Here is a 24,191-nt window from a genome sequence, read left to right on the forward strand (position 1 = left end):
ACAAAGGAGCACTTCTTCTTTGTGCTCCCATCTTCTTTTATATGACATGAATGTCGTCAATGCACCCAAACGCAGCTTGGGCGTTTGAGATGCAGACACTCAAAATGTGGGTGAAAAAACCTCATGAACACAAATTAAATTAAAAGACAAAAGACAATAGACAACAACAGGAAGCAAAGAAATGGTTTAAAAGCAGAATTAATGAACAGATTTTAAGACATTAATTAATCTAATCATTAGAAACAGGAAACTGTAATGTCCTGATAAAGTCCAGTTTTAAGTGAGCTGACGATAAACTGACAGTGACATAATAATAATAGCAGTAATGCTAACTTTAGGGCAGTTAAATGTAGGACTGAAGAAGGTTAACAATAATAAGTAACTAAGCGTGATCCTTGACAGATTATTGTCACAAATAATCTTACTTTTCAAAGACTTAGAGGTGAATATGAAAGCTCCAAAAAAATCAAAACCTTGACCTTGAGTTAAGGTTGCTTATTAAAAATAAAGAAAGTATACTAAATCAGGGCAGTTAAGTTATTAAGTAAGACAGAAAATGAATAGTAATTTTGATAATCGTGTATCATATAATAATACTGTTTTATAAATGTAAAAGCATATACATGCAGTTGGTCACAATAAGCGACAATAATAACAGAATAAATCCAGAAGAATAATATCCTTCATATTCACTAGTGTAAACAAACTACAGCCAACAGACTGTGTTTACACTTCTCAGTATGTCCACTAGATGGAGACATTGTCATGAATGACTATTCAGTCCCATAATACTACAGTGCATCTGTGCAGTCCTGGTCATTTATTGGGTCTCCACAGTAAACGTTCCTGTATTTCAGGTGATGATACAAACTGTGAAGACCACTGAATTGAATTGTTCATTAATTACTTACAGGTCCTGGATTTCATGGTAGTCAACCGAAATGATTTTTTATTTTATCTTAAAAAGGACCTTGGCCCATAATAAATAATTAACTGACAGGCATGATTGAATAATTCCCTGTCTCTTCATCTCTGATTTGTCTTGGATCTTAAGGATGACTCACAGTTGCGCCATATGGAGATCAGGTTACATTATTGCACCACATTTACATATCAAGCACAGAAGTGGAGCCGAGGAGGGTGAGGAGAGGGCGGCAGTGGGGGGATAATGGGATCTTGACTCAATTATACCCAGAGGATATGGTTTCAGTTTGGGTATACTTCCACTGTGATAATTACAGCTCTGGATTCAAGACAGGATTGGATGACCAGAGTCATATGAGGTTAACATTGATGCAGTTCAGTGATCTTATTCAGGGTTACATGGAAACTATTAATCATTTGTAATTCAACATGGTGCTTATTATCTATCTATCTATCTATCTATCTATCTATCTATCTATCTGTCTATCTGTCTGTCTGTCTGTCTATTATAAATGGATCCTTTTATCATTTTTCTATAGTTGTCATGTGATAAGAAGAGGATGTAGGCAGTGATGTGATGTGTCTCATGATCCACCCGGACTGATCCTCACAGATAGTCTGGCAGACAAACAGGGGGTCGCTGTTTCCCTCCCACATCAATGCTGCAAACAAAGGCTGCACAAACATGAGAAGCTCGACTGTCAGAGCTGTTGAACCCGAGCTGACCCCCTCCGGCCTGCAGAGAAGACACAGAAGAGCTTTGGTGACGCTCAGTACGTTCACAGGAACTGGCTTACATTCAGCGTGCCAAGCAAGACTACAACACTGTGTTAGAACACACATTCATGTTAGAATGACACAAATAGTTATCAAGCAAATATTATGTCCTCATATGGGATACCAATTACAATTTTTATATTATCATATTTACACAAGCGAGTAGGTAGATTTTTGTCGTGACATGTAACACTAAAGACTCAACAATGCAATCTGTACCTATATGAAGCACACAGAAGTCACGTCCTTGGTTTTGGGTTGTAGCAACCTGCAGGGATTTTACATTTTAAAGCCACACTTAAAACTAAAAACAAACCCTTAATATTTTAGACTCAATACATTCAGATCTATATTAAAAAAAAGTCCTGATGTACCATGTTCACCATCTCATTTTGCATGCTAACATTCTCTAATAATCAGCAGTAAACACAAAGTACAGCTGAGGCTCATGTGAATGTCAATAGTTTTGCATTTTGTCATAAATCAGGTTTGGAAAAAGGTCAATTTGGAACTGATGATGGTCACAGATTAAATATTTGAAGTTATTACAGTTCATCCTGATGATGACATGAATGTCTGAACCAAATATCATAGCATTTGTTGATTTGTTCCAATAGTTTATGATCATTTTTAATGTCAAAACTTATGGTGGCACCGGAGAGAAAAAGTTGAAGGATCACCAAAGTCATCAGGGTACAACCTCTTGGTACCCTGAATATGGCTATCAAATTACATAGCATCCAATCCAATGGTTGTTTTCTGAGATATATCAGTGTGGACCACAGTGGTGGACCACCCAACAAAAATTGACCCCTTCACAGGTATTTTCTTGACAGTGCGAAGATCTTTTTTAAGAATAATTTTCAGACTTTATACTTTGTTTCTAGTAAAAATATTTTGGAGTTGTGGGTAACTAGGCACTCTTGACTTCAGTATTTCTAAAAATCTTGACCAAGGCCTTGATATATCTTCTCATAACCGTGTCAGTCACTTATCTCAGGTCAGGTCAGGTATTTTAGGTGCACACTGTACACAAGTTCTCATATTTACATAAAACACTGATATGAGAGGCCTGGTGTAGGGTGACATGCAGGAGGTGTCCGTGGGAAATAAGGATCACTGAGTGAATACATGTCTAGTGTAAAAGTCAAGGAGGTATAAGAGGTGAAAGAGAAGTCAATATAAAGATTTTTGTAATGGCTAATTAAAATTGTATTGTCAGTCCAATTAATCAAATCAAATCAAATCAATTTTATTTATATAGCCCAGAATCACAATCACATTGCCTCAGTGGGCTTCACAAACTGTACAGTGAACAACATCCTCTGTCCTTAGACCCTCGATTCAAGTGAGGACAAACATGATGAAAAAAAAGATGGAAGAAACCTCAGGAAGAGCCACAGAGGAGAGACCCCTCTCCCAGGACGGACAGACACGCAACAGACGTTGCAATAGATTTTGCATGTACAAAAACTGAGTGGTGGGCTAGATATTTATATTTCTCACCAAATCCAATAAAATAAACCCCTTCTTCTTTGTACTCTAGAAAATGTTATTGCACGACAAAATAAAATACATGTGCAGTTGTAAATGGTGCTTACAATATGCTAATATATTAGATCTACACAGAAATGGGAAATATCTTTTCTTTGAAGGAGCTGTTAATAAATATAGCAAAAATGCCCATATAGATATATGATACCTTATGTAATTTGGTATTTTCTCAGAAATTTTATTTTCAAATGAGGTTTATTGAACAAAATGTTATTTATACTGGAAATGTAGGGGGGGCATTCACTTAATGGAGAGCCCCGGTGTTGTGACGAAGTCTGCTGCCCCGCTAATACGTGTCTTCAGATTAAACCAGCTATGCTCAATCAGTAGGAAACAAAAACCTGCCTACTTATCAACACAACCTGGTGTTAACTTCTGCCTTTTCACAGCACTGACACCTGGGTTTCTGGGTCAAATTGTGACTCTTGTGGTTGTTTATTTGCTTTCAGACAGTAGCCAGGTTGCTAGCGATAGTAGCCATGTTGCTAGCTGTCTCGCGACAGTGGCGCCAAAAGCAATACCACAGAGAAACACTAGAGGGGGGGCTGAAAAGTTGTCTATTTATACTTTAAGATAAATGTTACTTAAATGAGTAAACGTTCGTCAAACCTCACCTTTATAACCACCGTGATAAACTCCTAGCAGTGATATTATAGACAGAAATGAGCCGACTCCTGCTAATGCTGTTGGGTGACAACCTGGAGCTCCCCCCTGGGTCCCGGCTGGTCCCCGAAGCCCACTCCGGTACCTCATCACACGATGTACACGCCGATGGGCGGTGCGAGGCGGCGTGCAGCAGCCAGCTCAGCCCGCCCGCCCGTCCGTCCGTGCGTGTGTCTGTCTGTGCGGCTGGTTGTGCGCATGTTTGGATGTAGCGGAGCAGGTCAGCATCATTTCATGGTTGATGTCCAACTGGGAGAAGCGAACAGACACGCGTTCAGACCGGAGATAGCGACAAATCAGGTGGCATCATGAGCAAAGTGCAGGGTGGGATGAAATGCGTGAAATATCTGCTATTCGTGTTCAACTTCATCTTCTGGGTAAGTGAAGCGGTTTGCATGGAAACAACGTTATTGCTATTTTAGTATCACCTTGTGTTTTCTGCAGCCGGGTCATCTTTATCTTTATATTTTATTACAGGAGCGGATACATGACTTATCTCATTTAAATGTCTATCATGCTTGTGTTTGCATGTGGAAAACCTGTTAGTGCTCCGCCTTTTGTGGTGTTTACATGTTCAGCACACTGCAGGCTGTCCGTCTGCCTGCTGATAATAGTCAGATATGGTTTTTAATTAACCTGGTTTTCGTTAATCCTGCAGATCCACCTGCTCAGTGCAAACTCTGACCCACACCTGTGCGTCCAATCAATATTTATTCATAGTATCAGTAACCTTCTTTTCATTTCAACCCATCATTCAGCACTCATACCTCACCATACGGCTCTTAAAGCCTCCTCTATCTGTAAAATGTTTTAATAATTAATGAGTAAATCATCTGAGAGCCTGTAAGCCACAAACTCCTTTAAGCCTCATGTGATTTATGTAGTATGTAATGTACTGTGAAGCTGCAGCGTGTTGCTACTTTTCCAACACACCCACTGTTCAGATCCTCTCCCATGGCTTTGCATTGTGCTGTGACTTTCCTGCTGCAGGTTTCAGGGTGTGTAGGGTGTTTATTGCACACAGGGTTAATCTGTTTTGGGCACATCACAGCAGGTTTTTGTTTTGGGCTGTTTTGCTGCAGATGAAGTTACCTGTGGCAGGATTCACTGTGCAGCATGTCAGGTCTGCTTATTATCAGTAGAGATGATGGGATACACATTTGGTTGAAATAGTTTAGGGACTTGGTTTCCAAAAGTTTTGGAGCAAAGCTGCTGTTTGTGTGTTTGTGATCCATCTTCACAAGTTGTGTACATATGCAAACCAGTTCAAGTGAAGGATGTAAGAGCGGTCATTCCTTTTCAGATTGTTTTATTTTAATGATTTAAGAGCCACAAAAGTATAGAAGTGTACTGCTGCCAGGCCAGAAAAAGATAAATGGATCAGTATCGCGTTATAATATGAAACGTTTTTTGTTATAAAAAATATATTTGCACATTATAACAACATACTTTCAAGTTATAACAAGACATTTTTACATTATATCATGTTATAACAAGATATTTTTACATTGTATCACGTTATAACAAGATATTTTTACATTGTATCCCGTTATAACAAGATATTTTTACATTATATCACGTTATAACGAGATATTTTTACATTATTTCACGTTATAACGAGATATTTGTATGTTATAATAAGATATGTTCACGTTATAACAACACGCTTTCAAGTTATATCACATTATAACAAGATATTTGCATGTAATAACAAGATATTTTCACATTACTTTATCATGTAAAATTTCATGTTATAACAATGAAAAGTTTCTTCTTATAATGTGTAAACTATGTATGATTGGTAACGTGAAAATATCTTATCATAATATGAAAAACAACTTGTTATAACGATAAACTTTTCACATTATATCATGGCTCTGCTCTGTTTTTCTTTTTCCAGCAATACGCTGGCATTCAAGATAATTCAAAAAATCACAGAAAAATGTCTGAAAAATGTCTGAGAAAGTCTGAAAGGTTTTTGTTTTTCTGCTCTCCTGTTCAGTTAATCATCTCACGACTCTGCAGATTTGTTCTGCAGCCCACAGGGGGTCCTGACTCCCAGGCTGAGATCCACTAGAGAACAACATCAGTGCCAAATTCATTTGTTTATGCTCCCTCCAACTTCAGATTGCAGGATTTGCACACATGTTTTTGGGGGGTTTGATCAAATGTATGAATAAAAGCGTCACATCACAGTTTCCCGAAGCTGAAAGTGATGTCTTTAAATTGCTACATTTGTTTGAAAAAGAGTCTAAAACCCCAAAAAGATGAAATATATTGTCAGATAAGACATAAAAACAGCACATTGAGAAGCTTGAATGAGGAAATGTTTGTTATATTTGCTGTTGGAGATCACTTGAACAATTGATTGATTACCCCAATCAATCGACCAAGTGTTTCAGCCCTGGATGCTCATGTTTTACTGCTAATTGATGCAGTATATATGGATGTAAGCGGCTGAATCGACTCATCTGTGCTCTGTAAGACGATCACTTGTGTCACACACACAGACAGCGGCCTCATTGTTGAGGAGTTTCAGGACTGAAAGCAGAGCTGTTGTGGCCGGAGCCAGGAGGGGCGTCTACAGTACGTAGTCATTTTGGGGTGCGGAGCCAGTGTGAGTTACATCACCAAGGCACTGTGAGGCTGGCACAGCCTGTGGCTGAAATGCACCATGGGAGAGGGACGGCCGGTTAGATATTCTGATGGTCCATATGGTGATAAAGACGCTGTTACAGAGTGTTCAAGTCTTCCCTTTCCAGCCTTTTTTTTTACATCAGCTCCCTGGCAACAGTGAGAGCGCATCCATCGTGCCAAGAAAAGAAATCAAAGACTAAACAGCTTTGATTACTGTTTTCCTCTGAGAATGAGTTATTTTTCAAATTCATGTTCACTGTGAAAGGCTGAAAAGGTTGAGATGATCGGATCACCTTTGTTATTTCTGATATATAAAACAAAGACACATGGGTGTTAATTTCATTTCCAAACTGGTGTTAACTAAAGTCTGACAGATATATTGCTCAGCTCATATTATTGATTTTTGCTTGTCACAGATATATTGTATTGGGGTTTATGTCGTTTATTATACAGAAAAAGATGCCTCAGGTTTTTTATTATTATTAAATTCTCAGTGAAGTTTACTGTATCAGTTCACTGATGAATAAACTTTATGATTAAACTGTAAAATATTCTGCCCCTGTCACATATCTTTGTCACAAGTGTTTGACAATACTTATCATCCCATAGCAAACTACACTAATACACAGTCTAACATCGTCAGTCTAATCCAAATAAAGCCAGTCTGGTGTGTGCAGAAGGTCAGAGGGATTAACTTTCTCAGGGTGACTCCTGGTTTTAATCGATTGGTTTATTTCTGGTCTTTCTTGCCCGGGGAGCCGTGATGTCCTTGTGTAATGTTGTGACACCTGATATTCTGTTCTTCAACTTTGGCTACACTTCAACATATAAACACTAAAGACAAACTTATTTCACGTGATTTTGTCTGAAACAGAGAAAAGAGTTAATAGAAATAGATGTTCTGTTGGCTACATGAGCTGTTTGAGAGTCTAAACAAGTCTAAAGCTGCGAGTTGCTCAAGAGGCGATGTATTAACATTTCTGTCAGGAGTTTGTTTAGAATAACCAGAAGAAGAAAACGGGCTGTGAGCATCAAGAGCCACTTCAGTGACAGGACAAAGACAAGAGAAGCACCTCCTGAATCTTAATCAACAAGAGCCAGAGACAAAAACACATGATGGCTGATTCAGGGTTTAACTGTGAAGACATTTCAGGGAGAACTCTGGAAGCACGTTTTCAAGGAGAATAGAAATTGTGCTTTTTTTTATTCAGAAAAGTAAAAAAAGTATGTAATTATGACATGATTAATGATGATATGATTGATCGTTCCTCAGCTGTCGGGCCTGTTGGTGCTGGCGGTGGGACTTTGGCTCAGGTTTGACCCAGAAACGGTGGAGCTGCTGACAGATGACAGCGCCCCCGACACCTTCTTCATAGGTACGTGCAGCCTCCACACTCCACATGATCATAAAATATGGTGCAAGACACCGAAATGAAATGATTTCAGGTATTGTTGGATTTTCTTGTGTTTCTGTCTTCAGCAACATCATTTTATCAACAGTAATACATTATCCAGATATTGTCTCCGGCTTTTTTCGTACAAGTGACGATATAAAGAAAGATTTATCGGCCACAAAACAGCTGAAACTTGATTTCTATTGCAGAATTTAAATGGTTTGTCGCTGATTAATTGTAATAAAAAGCCAGAAAGTCGAGGACATAACAAGTATAAAATGTGAGACTACGAATTATGCTTCAAGACACACATTCTCTGGAGATCAAGACACATTTTTGCATATAAAATAAATCTAATTAAGGTCTTTCTGTCCTCTACAGGGCAGCACTGTGGTTTATGGCGCGCTATAATAATCGTTTAACAAACCCTTGTGAACTTCCCGGGGGGATTCCCCTCTGCCAGCTTAACTTTCAGGGGCCGCAGGTGTTACTGAGCAGTAATGAACGCTTAACTGGCACATCTGACCCTCAGTGCACGGTGATGTTTCATCACTTCCTCTGCACAACGCACCGTTGAAACTGTTGAGTGGTTTTACCGTCGTTCATATCCGCGCTTCACTCACATGAAACATGCTGAGGGGAAGTGAGAGAGCACATGTCAAACGATGATTGAAATGCACCATTAGTGTAACGACTCTGGTTTATGAGTTATGGAGGGAATAGCTCGTGTTTACAAATATTGATCTGAGTTTCCTTTCACTGGAACAATACAAGCTGATCAATCAGAGGTGCTCCAACGTAGACAAATAGACCAGAGCCTCTAGCTGATAAATGAATGGCTCTTTCTCTTCTTTGAAACATCCTGCAAGTTCACAGCACTTTCAGGTGGCTGATAATCGATATCGACTGAAGAGTTCCTCCGCAGCGCTCAGAATAAAACGCACGGTATGTGATTAAAACGTGCAGAAGACGATACAAACACCCTTCAGTGTGTAGTAGCGTCGCAGTGCTCACACAATAGGCCCTCTCTCCCTCGCGCTGCGTAGGAGCAGATGATCAGAATGAAGCCTATTCTTGTTACTCCCATTTGGACCATGACCTAAAATGGTGACTTCACTTCATCAGCTCTCTGCTGTGCTGCGTCTCATGGAACTGGCTGCCTCCCTCAGGACATGAGGAGCAGGTTGGGTGGGGCAGGTGACAGGAGACGATGTTGAAGACTCCTTCAGCAGCAGTCATTAAAACGTACCATGCAGTGCATCTCTGTTTCTTTATTGTTGTGTAAACTGGACAGTTGTGCTTTCATGCTCAGCGAACAAGATTGAACAGGATATTATTGAGGTAAAATAAATGCTTGTTCTCACGGGTGACTGTTTATGCAAACTACTCGGGGTGAGATAATATTTCTTCAGTTTGGTTTCATTTGACATGCAAATATCTTAAAGGAACAGTTCACCCAAAAAATTGAAATTCAGTCATTATCTACTCACCCATTATCTAAAAGGGCTTCCAATCAGCTTGTCCAGCGTAATAAGTCTTCGTAAGCCCCATGATGCCAACATGATTTGAAAAGACGTTATATGTACATCCTTTATAAAATCTTAGGGGAAAAAAAGTTGGGAATTAAACTCTAAAATCAACTTTTCTTACAAATAGGACATTTAAGGAAATGTTTGAATGCGGGAACTTATAACTACAGGGCTAGGCGAGATGGCCTTGAAATCACATTGCAATATATTTATGCTATATCACAATACACAATATATATTCTGACATTATAAAATCTCCTTTAAAACACTTCATAAGGTTCAAGATTCAGTTTCAAGGTGATTTATTTATACTACACAGGGTGGCCTAATGAAATGAAATGAAAGTTTATTATAATGAGGTCGGCATCTTCTCATTAAAAGTTCAACATCAGGTGAACACTGTCCATCCACTTTCACTTTGTTTGAGCACCGAGCATCAATGAAGTAAACACGGAGTCCTCGTCTTGCACTCTGTCGGCTCAAAACAAGGTCCCACCGTCGGGTGCAAAAGCTTGATCCCTGCCAAGATGTGGGCACAACAGTCTTTCATCTTCCGTTGCTGGGCCAGTCTGAGCCCAATTCCATCCGTTTAATTTTCCCGTGACGGGACATAAGCCAGGAGCAGCCTTGAGTCCAAGCAGGATTAAAGAAAAGATGCAGTGTGCGGTTATTGTTATGGTAGAACTGGATGTCAGAATCAAATATCACAATATTTTTAACCAAATACCTGGATATTGATATTGTGACAATACTTTTGGGATGACTATTATGACTTTCACAAAGTATTGACCCAACACATTGCTGATTATATTGATAAATAATGAGTAAGTGGGCAAAGGCAAGTATTAGCACAAGTAGAACAGTCTGGTAAGTTCAGAATATAACATCACTTCACTGTAAGGTCACCTATAAAGCGAGGAAAGAAAGTCTCATATCACAATAACAAAATAATATCCATATATCTCCCAGCCCTACTTGTAACAGCGTATCGGCACTTAAGAAAAAATACTTCCTGTACAAGTGTTGCGCCCTTGTTGTCAGGCAGCAACAGCCTGAAGCAGAGCAAAGTTACCAATTTATCTACAGTAAATATCTGAACGATCCGGCAGAGGATCGATCGTCTTCCTGCGGAGCCTTAGCAACAAAATAAATATCGTCACGAGCCTCCCGAGCAGCCTGGTGGAGCCACATTCAGCTCTCGCAAAGAACAGAGTGTGAACAGTGTGTGATACCATAACAAGGCGAAGTGGCAGCATTCCCTGAGGGTGAATCACTTTCCATTCTATCACCTTTGTTGCTCTGTGCGCGTAAACAGCCTTTAGGTTCAAATACGAGATAACTTAAGAGACGAAGAGATGTTTACACTCACTAATATGTACATTAACAAGTGGGAAGTGTGGCTATCTGCTGGATTTCACCTGGAGGTGCTGCAGTAAAACAGTACACATTAACATCTGCGATCAAGCGATGGAAAACATCAGCAGCCAACATCAGCTCTGTGTCGACACTTTGTATATACAGTAGAAAATGTCTTGGCCTGTTAATATTTTCCATTGCTGACTCCCTTTTCTTTGAAGCAGCGTATCCCTCGCTCCCAGCCGTCTATTCACCTCGTCTTTACCTCCTCAGTAGGAAAACAACAGCTTGCAACCCCCCCATGTGGATTAATTAAATTGCGGCAATGGTTGCTGTCTGTGTCACTGATTAGACCCTTAGCAGGGGCCTCAGAGACCGGTCCGGTGTATGGTTACAGTGTGCCGGGCTCAGTAGTGAGGGCTGGGAGCAGGGGAGCAGACAGAGGAGGTGACGACATCCAGGCTCACGGGGAGCGGGGATGTTGGGGGATGTAGTCTGATTCTGCAGAGATCAAACCCTTGAATATTAGATTTGTCTTTTTTACAGGACAGATGGCCTCTGTTTTCACTGCTTTACCCCTCAGGACAGTCGAAATAATTGGAAATAACGCAACTTATCAAACAGGCTCAGCTACTGCATCGGCTTTAACTCAGATTTTAGGGTAGGATGTTATTTTGCAGCCCGCCTGCAGCGGGGCGGCATCTTGTTCTGTTGAACACACTCACAGAGATGGACAGATGGCCAAAGATATTTTATTTCAGCCGTTTCTGGACTGACTCACAAAGCACTGATCCATCTCCAATATTTTCCTACGGATTTATAACAGTTTGTCCACAATCTACCGAGTGGAGGCAAAGTTACAAAGAAGTACTATTTTCAGCCAAAGCGGCAGAACTTCTGATCAGAGAACAGAACAGAGAGAGATCCTCTTTGTGTTTCCGACTTCTTTCATCTCGACTCAAAGCGGCTTGACTGAAGGAGTAGGCCGATAATCAGAGTGAATTGTGGGAGGCGATTCAGAGGTTTTTAGGCAACTCAGAGAGTTTCCTCCTACACTTTTCTGCTGGTAGTCAAACACAACAACAGAGCTTTTTATGAATTCTGCTTCACCAAAGAGAAGAAAGCAGTTGGATCGTGCTGCCATCCTCAGTTCAAGCTGTGAACTGCAGCCACACACTGAGATTAGATTCCAGTCTTCTTTGTCTGTTGAGGTTATACATGACTGTATCATGAGAATTGCACAGGTGTAGGATTGTTAATTTCCTGGTTGAAGATAACGATATGTCCGACCTTTTCTCTCCCCAGCTGTGTACATCCTTCTCGGTGCAGGAGCGTTGATGATGATCGTTGGGTTCTTTGGATGTTTCGGGGCTGTTCGTGAGTCTCAGTGTCTTCTTGCATCGGTGGGTTGAAGTGATTGATGAAAGTTCTGCCTCTCGTGGGGGAATTTTTGGACTTGAGTGTTATACATTGATGTTATTTTACTGGTAATTCACAAACTTATAGTAACACGTCATTGGTGATTACCAAACAATATGCTTGAAATTTCTTTGAAATTACACCCAAATCAGGCAAGGCAATTTTATCTGTATAGCACATTGCGTACATAAAGCAATTCAATTCTGTGCTGTACAGGATAATAATACAGCAAAACAAAAGATTTACAGGTCAGAAGTGTAAAATTACAGGTAAGAAATACAGGAAACACAGAATTTAAGATAAGATATTCCTTTATTAGTGCCACAGCGGGGAATTTTGCAATATTACAGTAAAGGGGAGAGCAAAAATAGAGAGCATCAGTTAAAATACTTATAAATAAGTCAAAAATATATAAAAATATAAATAAAAGAGCAGTAGAAACAATATAAACAATATAAATAAACAAAAATACTGACATTGCACATTGAGACAGAAATTGCACATTAAAATTAAACTAGTGCAGTGTAAAGGGATAATGAAACATAAAAGAATATGGTCCATATATTTCAGTGCACAGATAAAACAAATTTAGTACTAATTATAAGGGAAATGGAGTTTGATTGGTGTACTTTCAATTAATTAATTCTGATTAATTGCTGAGTCTTTTAGTTGGTGCACAGCAGGTGAAAGCAAAGTGAAATTTGTCTGCAGAAAAGCAAGCAACTGGACAAATACAGAGAAAGTTTCTAATAATTAATGATGATGGATGAATATTTACTTTGGCTTAAATGGACATTTCATATTATTAAGTACCATATAACATATTTCCTCCAAGGAAATAATGAAGAAATTGACAAATTAATCTCAGAGATTGTTTGGCCAAATGCTGTTTGAATGAACGTTAAATGAACTTTCAATCTCAGTAATAGGAAATTATTAACCAATAAAAAAACCCATTAACGCTGACTCTTTTTCGATAGCTTTCACCGGAAGGCAACAATAATAATGAGCCTCTTGTCTGTTCTGCAGTTCTTCGCCTGCCTTCTGATAATCTTTGGAGCAGAGATCGCTGCTGGTGTGTTTGGATTCATAAACAAGGAGCAGGTACGACGTGTCAAGTGATAAATTATTCACACTGTAATATCTTCGAAATTTCTTGAAATGTATTGTTTGTGTGTTTTTTGTATCTTTGATTAGATTGTTGAGGAAGTCCAGAAGTTTTACAGCAGCTCCATCGCCGACGTCACCAGTGCCAACGGCACTGCAATCGCTTTAATTTACCACAAAACCGTGAGTCAAACTTGACTTTCGTTTCCCTCATGTGACTTGTAACAGTTAACACAATCATTTTATCCTTTTTGCTTTTTACATTTGCAGCTGAACTGTTGCGGAGGCACAACATCAGAAGCATCTAACACCCTCTGCGCAGAGGCTCCACCGGAAACCGAGGTGAACCCCCACACCTGCTGTGACACTTCATATCCACATGGTGGCAGCATACCACTGTCTGAACAGTATCTGCTTCAGTTTAGCGTTGGGTCACTCATGTATCACTGGTACTTTTCCATGTAAAATAATTCACAGCAGGATGGTGTACTGTACCTTTAATTAATGATATGAATGCTCTATTGTTTTCAGGACTGTCTCACTGCAATAACAGACTTCTTCAACGAGAAGCTTCATATTATTGGATACATTGGGATCGGTGTTGCGGGAGTCATGGTGAGGATTTACTAAACCTTGAATTTAAACTTCGCAAACCTAAAATAGTGATTTTACTGTGTGGTGCTTCTTTACGTGGAGCTCCCCACAAAATCTAAAATACATATTTTTTTCCTCTTACATGTAGTGCTATCTCTCCATCTAGATTATTTTGGTGTGAATTGCCAAGTTTTAGAGATATCGGCCCTCTCTTGAATATAATGGAAAAAATTGCCTTTGAGGAACTCAACAGCGATGTCTCTATACAGAAATCATGACCCAGTTACTGAAGATAATCCACAGCCTTTGTTGTGAGCAGCTTCATGTGGGAACTATTTTCTTCCCTCATCACCGTGCAGGAGGAAGCATGCATCTACTCATGAATGTGAGGCTAGCTAACTTTGCTAAACTGAGGAGGACGCCATTTATATTCACGTCCCGTGCTGCCACGAGCACAAGCTTCTCGTCCATGAGTAGATGCATGCTTCCTTCTTCCTTCTACGTCTTGCAGATGTTGATGCATAGAATAAAGACATAGTATGGGAAGACATTGGTGAGGCCAACGTCCTCCCAATTAGCAGTTGCTCCCCATACTACGTCCTTCCAGTGTAACTCGCACTGACGTCTGCAAGAAGGATGGGTGCTATTGAGGTTTGAGTGTCACCCAGTTCCATTGTAGTCAAGAGATCTTGGGGTGACCTTACCTTTGACCCAACCTGTAAATGTTTTCTAAGCTGTCCCGAAATGTCTCTGCTTTCAGATCTTAGGAATGATCTTCAGTATGGTTCTGTGCTGTGCCATCAGGAACAACAGGGAGGTGATATAGACGGTGAGTTGACCCCCCCACCAGCCGGCCCGCTACACGCTCACTGATCCCTTCATAATCACCTGCGTCAGAAGGGAAACACCAAAGTTACATTTCAAAGTCATTTCTCATAGTCCAGAGTGATCTGGTGGGGAGGTTCACTGAGCAGCACAGAGGGAGAGAGAGTACAGCACATCCCAGTTGTCCCAGTTGTCCTCGGGCCAAATTCAACACGACACGCTGGATCGTTATCTTCACACCTTCTCCTCGACTCCACCAGCGCTGAAAATTCATTTCTCCGTTCTTCTCCGTAACACACGCTCTGCTTTCATCACAACCCTGTCACATTCCTCGGTTTTAACAAGTTTCTGTTTCATCGCTGACGCTCCACAGAGGCGACAGTGCTGCACTGTAGCTCCAACACAGCACACGAAGCCTTCTCTGACACAGGATTGTTCGGTCTGAGGAGTATTGCTGTAAATACGGGCACCTATTTTATGCACTTGGCTGTTAACATTATTTATCGTGCCCTTTCTAGCTCTTTTTATGTAATTTATAGGCCTTACGCCAATCATACTTTGTGTGCTTAAATGTTTTGAGGACTGTTCTACCTTTGCAAAGTAAATTTCCATGATGTGCCTACTGTATATTTAGCCACACAGCGAAGCCTCCAGCTGCTGTGCTCTTCACCTCCTCCTCGTGATTTGTATATGTACATAATGACCGTGCTTGATCCCAGCCACCACTCTCAAGTATTTCTACTTTAAAGCACAATAGAGGAAGTGTGGACGTGATATCAACCCAAAGGGTTAGAAAAAAGGTCTGATGATAAACTGCCACTCCAAATTCATCTAAAAGGTCATGAGTAACACTTCGTCCTGAGCTCTTCTGGAGCACGTGTGAACTGTAACAGTGAGCTAGTTTTTTGCATTTTGTGTGAATTATTTTTGGATGTAAATTTTGTTGGTGTGCCAATAAGATGTGAATTATAGAATAATATAGTTTATGTCATACTGTTAACCGTAATAAAAACAATACTGGGTGCTATTATCCATGTGTCTGACTGCTTTTCTGTTTCCCGTCGGCTTCTTGTCAAAGCGGCGTCGCGGTGTCAGGATGTAAATTTTGTGGTCGGTGAGCTTCCTGGACACGTCAGAGCTCAGTGTGTGTGGACTCGCTGACATGAAATGGCGGAACAGTTGAGTCATGCTAAGTAGTGCAGTTTGCACATAGACCGTAACGACACAAAGTCAGGATTCTTGACACAATATGACACTGGCATGACAAACTCATCTCTGCAGGAGGCCCACTGACCTACTTGCCTACTTGCTCTGACACAATTTAAAAACTCCATCATCAGAGGAAGTTCACAGGATGTTGCTGAAAGCTTTGCCAACATCAAATGGACCTCGTGTTGAGAATGAACCTCCGAGCTTTAACGCTACAGTGACCTCAGTATCAGTTCTCATTTGCTAAACTGTAATTTCCTTACATTTCTCACCAGAAGAAGGCTTTTGCCATTTCTTTTCAGATACAGTTACTAATTACCTCTTAAAACATTTTGTCAGTGACCTAATCCAAGAATCATAATATAAAAGTTGAGTAACTTGATTACTTTCTGTTACTTTTTGATTACCTCAATACCAAACATATGTGAATAAAGACTAGAGAAACAAAATATCAGCAAGATGACTGGTTTTATCTTATTAATAATAATAATAATAATAATAGTAGTAATTGTACATATTATTATTATAATTATAAACATTATTTATATAGTACCTTTTAAAGCAGAGTTTACAAAGTGCTCTGACAACCAAGCAGAAGCAAGAAACTCAGGAAGACAATATTACAGAATAAACACTAGTCAAGCCAAACACAAGGAAGCTGAGTCGAAGGTGAGTTAAAACAAGATGGCAGAACAGAAAAGGTCAGAAGACAAAAAGTCAATGTGTATAACTGCAAGTAAAAGGAATAAAAGCGATAAAACAGGTAGACTCACAGAACAAGGAAGAGTGAGGGGGGAAAGTAATGCAAAAATAAAAATAAGTAAAAGGAGAAAATCAATAAAGGACGATAAGACGACATCACATCAGAGGAATTAAGAACAGATAAAAAGATTATGGGCAGTAAAAAAAAAAGACAATAAACAGATTAAGAATAAACAAATAAAAACATAAACAGACTAAGAGCAGTAAAAGGAGTAAAAGCGGGTTCACGTAAAAGAAAGTCTATAAAAGTGCGATTCTAAGTTACTGATTTTTATGAGCCTTATCTCAAGATCACACTGATGTTTATGTTAAGTGTTGTCATGTGTGCGTGGTTACAGAATAGCATATCAGTCTTATGTAGCTCAGCCGAGGTCATGTTTTCACCCGTTTTTCAGCCAGAGCGGCAGATTTTTAAATGAATTTGTTTTATCTGCAGTTAGTTAAAATGACACTGATTCCAATAATTGGAAAGATCCTGAATATTGAATCTGATGATCAACAAGGCCGATACTTTTTACAACACATTTTTCTACAACTACTACGTAACCACATATGAAATGGGAACATTGTTTTTATTCCATCACATGCTACTTAATAATAATAACTAACAACAGTGACTAATAGACTTTATTGAGCCCCAGGGGGAAATTAACAGACTACTCAGCTGTCATATCATTAAAATTAGCCCTATCTTTACCAGCTGCAACATTAGTGTGATGTGATCTGCACATTAATTGTAATCCAACAATAACAACATTAATTACCTGGCTGCTTTATGCAGCATTTGTTATTTGCCCATCCGCTTCATGTAAACTGATACTTGTTTCCCTATTTCTGCATGGTCATACAGTCAATAAATCCATGAACACAGAATGAATGCATTGCAAATTTTAATGAATGTATATGGTATGTACAAAAAGCCATCACAAAACAAAATATAGTAACAGTAATGTTTCACATGCTCACAGTCACAGTAATAATGCTGTTTTCTTGGCCAGGAGCCTCATTTCTTCACAGATCAATGTCAATCTGATCTTTTAAGGCGTGAGCCCTAATTATTATTATTTTTAGTGAAGTAGGTCTGCATATTCAAATGTATAAACCGAGGTTAAACAAAACACATACATATATATAATGTGCATGGATGCATCTCAAGTTTTTGCAGATATTAAGATACAATTTTTGCCAACAACCAAACAACTGTAGGGCGAATATCAAGTATGTAACAGGACACTTTGATGGTTAGGCATGTATATGGTCCCATGTTAGTAGGAAGGTTCATGATCAGTCATATAAACACTGAAAGTTATTGCTGAAATGTGTAAAAAAAAAAATATATAAATAAAAAAAAATCCCTTTGCAATAAATGGTGTTAATTGGGCCCCGTGTATCTTCCATTTTAAGCCTTTTTATTCAACTTAAGGCTTTGTAACATGAGACAGACTGAAAAGGAGGAAAAACATACAGAGCCCTGCAAGCTGCTGCAGTTCTGCAATTTAAAATGAATTTAGCATACACATACAGAATAATATGAAAGTTGTTTGCATGAAAAACACACAAATAGATCTGTCTCTTCAATGGAGTGAGCTCCCCTCCCTCACAGAGGGAAACAACAGGACTGCAGGGGACAAAGAAAGAATAACACTGCAACTCTGAGTCCCCCCAGTCCAGTAAGGCTAACAGCTTCAAGTGCAAACGTTGGCCACAGCCTACTGAATAATAAGTCACAAAAGTGTTTTAAGTGCAACACAGCTGTCAGACCACACAGAAGATGAAATCTTAGGTCTCTTCACACCCCGAAGTCTTTCTGACTCAGTCAGACTTTCTGACTCAGTCAGACAAGACTTGTAAACTGATAGTTTGTACAGTAGCTGCCAGTTGTTCCACCACTGACGCTCGGAAAGGTCCTGTGCATAGCCAGCTAGTTGACATGCTCATGGCGACAGGAGGCTCAGAGGTGAGTTGTCCATGATGTATTCACCAATGCCAGCAAAGTACATAACCTGTGCAATGCCGAACAGAGGAGCGATGACCAGAGCTCGACAGCCGGCACCTTTCAGGAAGGCGGACGGTCCCTCCTTCCTCATTATTTTACTGTGGACAACCAAGGAGATAAGTTTATTTAAACACACACACAAATAAAAAAGGACAAAAAAGAGAAAGGTGGTTATGTTACAATGAACGACTTACCTCACACAATCCATAACTCCATTGTAAGCCTCCTCATTGGCTCCTTTGTTCAGTGACTGCAGTCTAGTCTTCACCACTGGATAAAAGAAAAAAAAGAAACGCATTAAGTATGAGTTCAGAAACATTACAAAGACATTACTAATTAAGACAGCACAAAATGGCTCTCAGACTCACCATCACAGGGGTTAACAGCCACAGCAGCAGTAGATCCTGCAGCACAGCCTGAGAGGAAAGCCCAATAGAAGGGTGACGACTCCCCGGGACTGGGTTGACCTAGACGGTTCAGGTTGGCGAACAACGGGAAGTAGACGACAGAGAAGGGAACATCCCTGAAAGCAAAAAACAACAAGTTGATTCAGACTGAAAACCTGATACAGAAGTAACTGGTCTAACAAGTCAACATAGTTCCTCTTAAGGCTGCGTGCAATGACAGATATGTAGATATGTTTTCAAGGTGAATGTTAAGTTTCACTTGATAAATATTAACTAGAGCATGACTGATATCGGCTGATAATACAGCTATCAGATATCGCTATCTGTTTATATGTTGGCCCGTATGAAAAACAGTTTTTTGTTAGATTATAATGCGGAAAAAGATGCTGATGATAATTACTAAACTCACAGTTGTTAAAGAGTAAATTATTCTCCGTCACATATCTTTGTCACAAGTGTTAGATAGCCACATTTAAGGGATCAGTGCAGAAAATGTGTGAATCAACCGAACTAATGATATCCTATTTTTTTAACTTCCTAATATCGACATTGACAGTGGACCCAAAAATCTAGTGTTGGTTTGAATCGTATATATTAACAGTCAACAAATATTAACTCTGTAGTCTTTCTGCAACTTAGTGATTGTAACCAACCTACTGTGACAACACACGCATTGCAATATCAGTTTTTGTCAATATCATGTAGCCCTAGTTTCTCTTCATCTGAGAATAAGAATTTACCTCATCAGTGTTGCCCCCAGGCCTTTGTAGAGCCCCTGGATGCCATGCTTTTGGAGGAGCTCCTTTGCGATTTGTGTGGCAGACACAGCTCGCGGTGCTGAGACCACCATGCCAGAGTTGTAGGAGCGGCTGAGCATGGTGTTGGTGGCCACAAGCTTGGTAGGAGACATCATGACTGGTTTTTGCTGCTGGGCCGCTGTGAACAAATGACCAAAAAAAAAAAATCAAATTGCTGCTTCTTGCATTCATATTAATATGTTCTAATGCTTAGAATGATTATATTTTGAATCAATTTTGTACTTTCTCACCGAGTCTGCCTGCATCCTGTAGCTGAATCTTGAGCATTTCCATCGGGGTGGTGATAATCACCTGGCACATGCCTGCACCACAACCTGCCAGCATCTCTCTGAACACTGTCAGCCCCTTTCTGTTAACAGATAAAAAAAACATATTAATCAACAATTTATGGGATGCTGTATTCTCCAAAGATGATGATTTCATGAGTTGATTTTGCTTACCCATCCTTAGCGAGCTGATGTCTGAAGAAGTCATTAGCAGCCAGCTTGATTGCCTTTTCAGGAGTGACCAGGGTTAGATTTACAGCAGCACCTGAGGACAAACAAACACACTGTTAGTACTGAAGTCGCAATCATGTTTTCATTCACAACACACAAAAACATTCCCCGCAACTATCATTACAATATTACAAAGTCCATTTGTATAGCTAATCTACACACAGACAAGACAAATGCTCAATTTAAAGTAGCTTCAGTCATGATGATTGAGGGGGATTACTTCAAGAGAATAACATTAACATTAAAAAACATCATAAAAAGGAAAATGAGAAACAAGCCAAACACAAGACAAGAGAACAAATGAGGAGGGTAATGAATATAGAAGAAGATGCAAACATCGAATGAGACAGTTTATGATAACAGGGCCCACATTGTGTGGAGAAAACTTGAAGAAAGGAAATCTGTGTCTATCGAAAGGCTCCAAGTCAGTAAGTAGGTTAATGACAACAACAGACAAGAGAAATGAAGAGGTGTTAGTGACAGGACAGACCTAATCCTCCACTATGTACACTGTCTGCAGACTATGGGCAAGCTTAAAAATGAATCTGAAGTGAATTTAAGTTTATTTCACATCAGTTTTTAAGATCAACCAAAGTCTGCCAGGGCACAATTCATTGTCTAGAAAATGAGGATCTACAAGTTGACAGGACAGTGAAGAGACAGCCAAGAAGTTATTAACAAGTAGTCAAATAACAGAACAAATAGATGGCAAAACAAAAACTTGTGCCTATAGTTTTAAATAGAGCAATATTGTAAGAACCATTTAATGATTTGCCTCCAGCGTGGCTGCGCCTTATCGGCTAGCCTTCATTATCCCAGGGGGACCCAGTCTGTAATATGAAAAACACAGATGCAAACAAACAGCATTCCTCACACAAGCAGAGACCCAGACTAAAAAGGTCTCGATTTTCCTCATATTTAACTATGACCACAAGATTTCACTTTTCCTGTTCTACATCACATCAACACAACTGATCTTTAAAACAGGACATGTGTTTTACTGCATGAATGCTATTAAAAAACACCAGAGCTTAAAAAAGGTCCAATTTGGAAGAGAGTTGATTTTGGCTTCTTGTTTCCAACTCTTCAAATACTGTCGCTTTGGGATTGTAGGTCGGGTCAGCTGCCATCCCGAAGTGTATTTGGCGAGTTGGGAATGAGACTCGAAAATCAACTTTCTTAATAAATTGGACCTTGAAAGCTGCAAAACCATGTTTGGCCATCTTTTTTATAACTTACTTCCTCTTATGTCTATATTTTTGTATAAATCAAGCAACCCATGCACTCAAAATACACTATCTGAATCTGAGTTGTACGGAGTTATAAACATTTAATCAATGTTCAGCCTCACCATTAGAAGGATCTACTATATCTATTCATCTCCTACATGTTCTGGCCTACTGGTTAATAATATTCAGAAGCGTATGAATCTTACCTCTGTACATTCCAAAGTAACCCTCTGATCGAACTGTCTTGACAAGGCAGTCCATCCTACGACACAAGAAAGAGGAAAATATAAGTGGTATGAAACATTGAAGTTTGTTGACTGATTTTACAGAAGCTTTATCATTTGAATAAATGATTTATCACAATGACAGTAATGGTAATGGTGCCTGCTCTGAGCAACTAAGGCGGCGAGAGGTAAATAGAGCAGTAAATTTCCATCCTTCAGAGACTTTGGAGCGACTCATTGGAGAGGAATGAAGAGGATGAAGTCATTATTGTCTATCGCGTCAGGAATGTCCCTAATTCTACACGTCCATCCTGACGCCCAGCATGTGTCATTGCAGGATTAGCAGTAATAGTACTGGATTATACATGGATGCAGACACAATTTGGAAATAAGTGTGTTGTCGTGCAGGACAACACACTTACAACAACAACAGTGACTAAAAATACTCACATGCTCTTGTAGACCTGCTGACCGTGTCTCTGATTCTGCAACCTGGTCTTTGCCAGGTCAATGGGGAAGACACAAGTAACCCCAACAATGCCAGCAATGCCTCCATTAATGAGCTTGGCTGGGAGGCTGAAAGGAGAGGACAAAAAAAGAATGTCAACACATAGTAACTCATTTTATTTATATAACGCTTTTCAAAGTGGAAAATAAAACATCAGAGATAATCATAAATATGGTAATGAATCCTTAACCTTAAAATAAGGGGTTGAAATGAAAATGTCATGTTCAAAAAGGTGCACTATGTAGTTTTGGGGAAGAAATTGTAACTGTGAGATCTTCATTGACTGATTTTTTAAAAATATATATTTGATGGGCCCTGCCACCTCTCTAGCTTCAAGGACCTTATTTTCCTCTGAGAACAGCCTGTTTAATCATTTATGAAAAAAATAATTATTTCCGATTTGGTATAATTACCTTGTTAATATCATAAATATTGAAATTCTGAGTTTGAAAGTCTTCTCCAAATCTACATAGTACCCCTTTCAAATAACTGTTTTTCTCACAGTAAAAAACAAACAAACAAACAAACAGTTATTCTCTCAATTATTCATCTTGACATCATCAAAATTCCCCCTAGGGAAAGTCCTTAAAATGTTTTGCTTAGTCCAACCAACAGTTTAAAAAAAAAAAAATGAATGAAGACTTACCTAATCTGTTGCTGAGACATGATGACTTTGAATTAGATGAAGGTAGAAGTGTAAAAAGTAGTGATGTAGGTCCAGGTGCTCTTCAGTCAGATCAATGAATAGAGTCCTAAGACAGAGAAAGCGGAAGTCACTTGGAGTTAGGGGGGGAAGGTTTGCAGAGCTTATCCTGCTGCAGCTCAGAGGCTTTGGCTTATCTACACACCACGCAGGGTCATGTGACTGTGACGTAGCAGCCCTGCTGGTTGTAATATGAGTCGTACAACCCGTGGGCGTGTCTTAGCTCACATACCGGAACGCCATACATGGGCATTGCCGCCTTTCACACATTCTTGATAACGGCACTCATTAAGATGAATTTCTGAGTAACGTCGGCGTGCAGGCAGCGGCGTTAACTTCTTCGAGTTTTATAACTATTATCAATGCAGATCGATGAGATGATGAGAAAGAGCTTGAGTTTTTTTTTCTTTAAATGCAAATATGATGCTTTAATGCATGTCAATTAAAAGGTTCTGCTGATATACATCGAGTATCCTTCACTGCAGGCAGTTTTACTTAAATATTTAGGATTAAAGAGCAGAAACAATTACCAAACAGCCACGTCTCGTGACGTTACTCTCACTTTCAATCATAAGGTTAGCGGGCAGCGTTAGCTATGATGCCCATTCAGAACAATACCGTCCCTAAAAGCGAACAAGCTAGCTTTGGCGGACGACTTCCTGACTCTAACACGCATACTACATCACTTAAACATGCATTTAAACATTTTACTCACCAAAGTATTGTCTTGTAGTTATTCTTTATGCTTGTTTCGAGCCGGTGATATAGTGTACCTCCGATATCTTCGCCGGTTCCTCTGTGAGTAGACGGACTGGAAATTTCCATTGAATTTTATCAGCGGGGGCGGGGCGGGCTCAGTCAAGTCTGAACTATCGTTGAATTACGACCAATCACCGCTCAGCTAACTTGCATACTCGGATCTGATTGGCTGAATTGACATGCCCCTTGCTTCATTGGTGAATAGACTGATCAATCAAACTGTCCGACCAATCGTGTAGTTCCGAAGATTGCGAAGGGCAGAGCCGTTGTCAAGCGCGTAACTTAAGAGGAAAACCATTC

General features: G+C 39.6%; 2 protein-coding genes across 2 annotated transcripts; one reads left to right on the forward strand and one right to left on the reverse strand.

Moving 5' to 3' along the window:
* The first annotated feature begins 4,037 nt into the window (after positions 1-4,037).
* On the forward strand, positions 4,038-15,809 carry tspan2a (tetraspanin 2a). The gene is made up of 8 exons (XM_084349135.1): positions 4,038-4,295; positions 7,829-7,931; positions 12,140-12,237; positions 13,283-13,357; positions 13,451-13,543; positions 13,631-13,702; positions 13,892-13,975; positions 14,715-15,809. Exons 1-8 carry the CDS (start codon positions 4,227-4,229, stop codon positions 14,778-14,780), a joined length of 660 nt encoding a protein of 219 aa, XP_084205261.1. The 5' UTR covers positions 4,038-4,226; the 3' UTR covers positions 14,781-15,809.
* Positions 15,810-17,623: 1,814 nt separating this feature from the next.
* On the reverse strand, positions 17,624-23,952 carry slc25a55a (solute carrier family 25 member 55a). Its single transcript, XM_084349102.1, has 10 exons — positions 23,848-23,952; positions 23,076-23,181; positions 22,372-22,497; positions 21,904-21,959; positions 20,412-20,502; positions 20,202-20,320; positions 19,894-20,089; positions 19,115-19,269; positions 18,941-19,016; positions 17,624-18,844 (listed from the first exon to the last, which is right to left on the reverse strand). Exons 2-10 carry the CDS (start codon positions 23,093-23,095, stop codon positions 18,685-18,687), a joined length of 999 nt encoding a protein of 332 aa, XP_084205228.1. The 5' UTR covers positions 23,096-23,181; positions 23,848-23,952; the 3' UTR covers positions 17,624-18,684.
* Between the last annotated feature and the right edge of the window lie 239 nt (positions 23,953-24,191).

The sequence above is a fragment of the Pagrus pagrus genome (genome assembly GCF_965226575.1).
Source record: "Pagrus pagrus genome assembly, chromosome: 3".
Taxonomy (NCBI): domain Eukaryota; kingdom Metazoa; phylum Chordata; class Actinopteri; order Spariformes; family Sparidae; genus Pagrus; species Pagrus pagrus.